The following is a 6,511-nucleotide window of genomic DNA, read 5'->3' as shown; positions in this document are numbered from 1 at the left end:
TTTGCCAGTTTTCAGTACATCCGATCAAAAATGAAATGATTGGAAAATTCTGGCCGATCCTTAATCTGGATAGTAGTTGAAACAGAAAAGATGTTCAAGGTACTCAAGCCCAAGTGACTGCCTGGTGATTATATTAATGTGGATTCATGGTAAATGAGTTAAAGTGACTCGTGAAGTCATGAACCAATAAAAAAGGAAGACAGACTTCATGTTGTGCGCACAAGCTCTTTGACATTTGTTCTGGAACTGCACAGTATACAGGCCCCTAGAGAATCTTGTGGAGCCTATTATATAGTGGAGTGGCAGTAGTAAAGGGTGGCACCTCTCGTCAAACTCATAAGCCCCGCCCACTGACAGGTGCCCCGCCCCGGAAGTCCCGCCTTAACAGGAAGTCCCGCCTTAACCGGATATCCGGCCTCCTGCCGGAAGTCCCGCCCTCCCCGGATATCCGGCCTTCTGCCGGAAGTCCTGCCCTCCCCGGATATCCAGCCACGCCCCCCGCTTGTGGCCCCACCCCAGCATGAAACCCCCGCCTGTAGGTGGAGCGTCTGAAGGGACTCATGTGACCATGATGATTCAAAAGGGCCAATCAGAAGACGGTTTTAGCAACGCTACAGGAAGCCTTTGGGCAAGCCCAGACATGTTCAGAGAAGACAACATGGAGGCCCCCACTACTTCTGCAAACTCTACAGAGCAAGAAACAGGGGATGTGAAGCCAAAAAGCAGAAAGCGTTATCCTAGCAATAGTTCAGATGATGGGCTTTCTACCTATGCTGACCTGGCTAGCGAAGAAGCTGATGAGATTTGCAAAGCATGGAACCGCCTGGTGGATACCGTTTCAGCAGAACCAGCTGTAATGCAGGTAAAAAAGTGGGTTTTTTTAATTTTTAAAGGGTTTTGACTAGCCTTACAAAGTCGGCTCCCCACCTCTCCTCTAAAAAAAAAAAAAAGACTATTTTCTTTATATTTTAGCAACCTCAGGCCAGTAGCAGTTCTGCAGAGAAGTGTGCTGAAGCATGTGGAGGCAACACATTACCTATAGCTCTGTGGAGGTTTGCAAGCATTGGCTGGAATGATATTCCAGTAAGTCATCTTTTAGAAGGGGATTTTGGTATTAAGTGTGTGTGTTTTAAAAATGCATTTTAAAGGTAATCTATCTTTTTTCTTTTTTAGGATTTCGTCGAGATGTCTACAGCTCAACCTAGCCCTGTGGTCATGGCTGAAATTCTTGGACTAGATGTTCCAAAAGAACCATTAAATTTTTCTCCCAGAGAATTGAAAGTTCTCATGCGGTCAACAATCAGAGCCGTGTGTTATGGAATCATCACCCATTGTTTGCAGCAATATCGCTATGAATCCTGTGTTGGCTGTGTAATCTCTGCCCCTGCTCAAAATTCCCATGACTGTCTGTTGTGGTCAAAACGTTATCTGTGTAGAAAACTGAGCTGGTTATGTGGGCAAATAGATTTTAAAAACGTGTTACACGTATATATTCTTGTAGCTTACAGTTTCAATGGCCTATTGATAACAAATGAGACTGTAGACCAAATCTTGCAACTTGTAACTAAAGTAGAGAGATCTGAAAATTCACTGAAGGAATTAAATAACATTTTGAAACCCAGGGATAAGCCTATTTTGGAGCATGTGTTAAAAGTGATTAAAAATAGATCTTATAAAACATTTCTAACAACTATTAACAGACCATCTGATCCATAAAGACTGACTAGAAGTTTGTTTGAAAACTGTTGGCTGCTTTGATATTTTTTTAAAAATGTTTGTTAAAAGGTTATAAAATAAAAAAGAGTTTATTTTAAAAAGGTGTTTGTGATTTTCTTTTCAAAAAAGTGACTACTCTAGAGCTGGCTCATAATGAGTATTTACAATGGGGGGGGGGGGGTATCAGTATTCATGCACCACTCAATCTCCCTAGAAAACATGAGGCTTTGGTGGTGTGGGGGATACAAAATGGAGGGGTGGAGGGTGGAGATGGCTCTTTAAATTAAACAATGAAGAGGGGGTGGGGGGAAGCCTTCTTACAGAAACCCTCCAAACTTCCTGACCCTCCTTAGCCTAAAAACAGAAATAAAGCAAAGGAGAGATTCTTACAATTAAGCTGTACAGCCACCTCTCCAACCCCCCCACTTTAAACAAAAAGCAGAAATCAGGGTGGCTCTTAAATAATGTAGAGGGTTGAAAATCATTTTTTGCAACCCCCCAAGGCCCCCTCCCAATGTCTCCTAAACACAGAAACAAAAAGCATGGTTGAAGTTTTAAACAGACACTATATTTCCCTGGTGGGGCCCTCTGCAAAAAGTTTTTTAAAAAGAGAAAAGGGGAGGGGGGTGGCTTACCACATGGCTATGTGCCCTGCAACATGTACACCTTAGGGGTGGGGGGCCACCTTAGGGGGATGGAGGGACATAGATCCACCCCCAAGGACCACCTTTGGGTCATAGATCCACCCCCAAGGACCACCTTTGGGTCATAGATCCACCTCCAAGGACCACCTTTTGGGGGAGGGGGGATAGATCCAACCTACCCTTTTTCTTAGGGGTGGGTGGGGGCAGGTCTCAAGAGCCAATCACAGACTGGTTACCTGACGTATAAAAGTTCTGCAGAGAAGGGGGTCTGTCCTTTTCTGGCTGCCATACCTGTGTGAGACTCTCTGGTTCTTGGTAAGTTTTTTCCTGTATATTCCATAGCATTGTTTTTTAAAAGAAGGCCTTTATAACTATTGCCTTTTCCCCATTTTTAAACTTTATTCAAAATGGGCTGTTGTGGGCCTTTTCCCTCACTAAAGAATAAATATTTGATGAATGTCCATTAATTTGGGGGGGAAAACTGAGCAGCTTTAAAATTACAAGCATAACATGCGGCTTTCTCTTTTTCCATGGACTTCATGTAAAATCTGGGGCTTTGGGCCATAAAAACATTGGTATTTATGCATTTTCCTGTTAAATGTTTTTAATTGTTAGCATGTAGTTCTGTTAGAAAGAAATTTTACATGTGCTACAAATGTTTTAGAAGCCTTTTTAAAAAATACTTTTCAAAGCTTACTGAGAGTAGAAATGTGTGGATTAGGATATACGGGTTTTTAAAATGTCTGGCAAATGGTTTCACTTGGAAACATGTGCTCAGCACTGTTTTAAATTTTTTTTTTTTTTGTTAAATATATATTTTTAACAAAGCTCTTTTTGGTATTTATGAAACAAGGTTTAAAATGCTTTAGAAGCCTTTTTTAAAAAAACTTTGCTTTGCTTACTGCTGGGTATGTTTGATGGGATTAAGAAAGATGTGTATTAAAAAGTCTGGCCCCTGTTTCCACATGCAAAACATGTGCTTGGTACATTTTTAAAAATTTTGTCAAATATTATTTTAAAAAGCTCTCTTTTTGTGAAACAAGGTTTAAAATGCTTTATAAGCTTTTTTTTTAAGAGTATTCTGGAGACTTTGTGGGGAAGATTTGATGGGGGTAGAAAACAAAGCTCCAGAGGTGTTAATGGGTTTATGGTCAAGAGCTGATTACTCATACGCAGCAGAGTTACAGCCTTTTGTATTGTTAACTTTTGGCTTGTTGGTGCTAAAAGTTCATTTAATTGTTAAATAAGCCTATTTGGAAAACTTCTTTTTGCCATTTTCCCCCAAAAAGTTCTTTTTTAGGTTTTAAATTGTCTAATGTGCCTGTTTTAAAAGCTCTTTTTTTTTGGTTTTTCTCAAATAAGTGCCCATTTGGAAATCTTTTTATTCTGTTTAAAACTTTTTTTTTTGCCAGTTTTTCTTAAATAAGCCTGTTAACTACCATTGCTTTGAGCATTGCTTTGTGTGTGTGTAGGGGTTAGGAATTGATGGTGACTAGGTAATTTCAAAAGATTTTATTGGGTGGATAGCTTTGTTATAGGACATTAGCATACAAGAGCTTATGCCGGAAATAACAACCACTTTAGATATAAAATATTGTACAGACGGTTAAAAACAGCTGTTCTCATATTTCTGGGTGTAACTTCATGCGTCATTATTAAGCCGTTTTCCTGAAATAATGAAAAGAAAAAAACTGTTAGGGCAACACATTTTTCTCAATTGATCACTGGTTCCATAGGGTTTCCTAAAGAATATGTGTTAAACTTACCCAGCTGCCATTTTCCTTCATCCAGATGTGTTTCTCCATTATCAAATAGCCGGCAATGCAATTGGTAATTTGCTGTACATTTCCTGTTGTGAGAGGCACACCTCTGGTCTTCAGCTTTTTGGCAATAAAACCTCCAAATAAGAGAGTCATCACAATTCTTCCCCAGTTGATTTTTCCATCAGAAAATTGAGACCTCATAACTAAATGGATTATTTCACAAGCACGAGAAATATTTGGAATTTCCAACTGTGTTATTAAGGGTTCCATTTTTTCTTCCACGTGCTTCTGAGTTGAATTGGCCAATTTTTGTAAAGTGTGGTATATTTTTTCATCTATTTGTTCATCTGGAACTTGGTCACATACTAGATTTAAGTAAACATGAACAATGCTGAATGTCTGCCTCTCCATTTCTTGTCAGAAGCAGAAATGTGGCAGCTCAGTCTCAACAGTATAATTCTGTGGGGTTTTCTGATATGCGAGGGGTGGGTTTAGTGGGCATGTCTCAACATGTTTGTGTTCATCAGGCACAGCTGGTACTTCATAGCCCCTGCAAGCCATGGAAAAACAGGTCCAAAACGTTCCTTCAGAGGAGACTGCACAGGGCACAGGAGGGATGGCTAAAACACAGGCCCCAAACCTGACACACCCAACAGATGAAGAATTAGGTAAAATTTGTGCTTAACAATATTAGCACTGCTTTGTGGGTCAAAAAAAAATTTTAGAGGTGGGGGCTAACAACATTAAATGTGTTATTTTGTGGGTTTGTTCTTTCTGAAATTAGTGCCTTTTCTTTACAGAATTGATGTTTGCTGAAGGCAGCCACGAAGGCAATGCGGCACCTGAAACTCCAGTGACAACAAATAAAAGTGGAGGTACAGTGTGTGTGTGTGTGTGTGTGTGTGTTGTGGTATTTAAGGGCTGGGGGGGGGTAATGAGTGAGTGAGTGAGCTATAATACTTCTTATTTTGTTTGCTTTTAGACAAATCTCTGAAACGTAACAGAGAAGAACCCCACGATGCTACACCCCAGGCTTCTAAGAAGCCAAAAAATAATGAGCAGGTGATGGTGATTGACGGAAATCTCTTACAACGCTTTGAAGCCCGCAGAAAGAAAGCTGCAACGTTATCGGCCTGCTTTGTGGAGATGCAGAAAATGGTAGCGAAAGGTTGCGCGATCCTTAGACGGGCCAAGGGCTATGAAGCCCATTTGAATTATATGTGGGACAATCCAGTAACACAAGCTCATATGGATGCTTTTTACGAGAGTATTAAAAAATATAACGAGTACATGGTGGACAGGTCCCTTGAACATCGGCAGATAGGCAGAGGTAAACTACAACCAAGGATCAAGAAAGGCCGGAATGGTAAATGGTGCAGGGTGGCGGGGTACTGGAAGAAACCTGCCAATGGTAAACTGTACTGGAGAAGAAGAGTAACCACCCTGATTAACAGATCAAAAAAAGTACTCCACACTCGGAAAAATAATAGGAAATGTAAAGGGGGCCTGAACTCGAGGAGCCTGGTAAAAAACACTAAACATAGTGTTGATAATAACCAGCCTTCTTGTTCCAGCACCCCTTCTTCCGTGGCCTCTGACCCATCCAGGGCTGAGAACCAAAACCCCTGTGACTCTGTTTCTGATAATAACCAGCCTTCTTATTCCAGTGCAGAACCTCAGAATGATTTGGAGTCTTCTGAATCATCCAGGGATGAGAGCCAGCCCCTACCTGCAAACATCCCAGGCTCCCCAGATGATGAGGGCCCCCCTGCCGTGTATGCAGAGCGTGTACGCTCATGGCAGTGGACCCACAGGTTGTATCGTACAGTGCGTATCGGTGAGGAGTTCCGATTCAGAAACTTAGAGCATGTAACATCGTACACGCAAGCTATACACGCATTACACAACTCAATACAAAATATTCTAGACGATCTTAACCAGCGAATTAGTCTGGGAGATTGTGTTCAAATTAGACTGGAGGCTGACGGCCTAAGAAATCCTCTGTATTCTGTTAAAAAAAGTAAGGACCTTTTAAATGCTGAGGATTTTCTATCACAGTTGAGTAACCTGTTGCAAAGCAACATGGAAATCTGTGCCCATTCCAGTTTTCGTCTCATAATTACGATTGTGAAACCCCCAGGGGGCGGAGGGCATAGATCAATAGGCTCCATCCCCTCTAGTGAAATAGTTGCCAGAAAAAGAAAACATTTGGTTGATTTAAATTATACAGGCACTAACCTCTGTTTTGGCGGTGGCCTGATTGCTGTCATGAGTGAAAAGATTCCCACAGATGCAAAACTGCTGACAGCAGCCAGGCAACTGTATAAGGAGCTTGGCTGGTCTGATCAGAAAAAAGTGACCTTAAGTGATATTTCACATGCTGAAAAC

General features: G+C 41.2%; 1 protein-coding gene across 1 annotated transcript; it reads left to right on the top strand.

The window, feature by feature from the left end:
* The first annotated feature begins 554 nt into the window (after positions 1-554).
* On the top strand, positions 555-1,798 carry LOC149310833 (uncharacterized). The gene is made up of 3 exons (XM_089528406.1): positions 555-862; positions 973-1,083; positions 1,174-1,798. The coding sequence occupies exons 1-3, from the start codon at positions 569-571 to the stop codon at positions 1,714-1,716; spliced, it is 948 nt and encodes a 315-aa protein (XP_089384532.1). The 5' UTR covers positions 555-568; the 3' UTR covers positions 1,717-1,798.
* Positions 1,799-6,511: the final 4,713 nt, after the last annotated feature.

Source organism: Sceloporus occidentalis, unplaced genomic scaffold (genome assembly GCF_023333645.1).
Source record: "Sceloporus occidentalis isolate IW3139 unplaced genomic scaffold, rSceOcc1.0.p SCAF_6, whole genome shotgun sequence".
NCBI classification, from domain to species: Eukaryota; Metazoa; Chordata; class Lepidosauria; order Squamata; family Phrynosomatidae; genus Sceloporus; species Sceloporus occidentalis.
The sequence above is the reverse complement of the archived record's forward strand: the minus strand, read 5'-3'. Positions and strand labels throughout refer to the sequence as shown.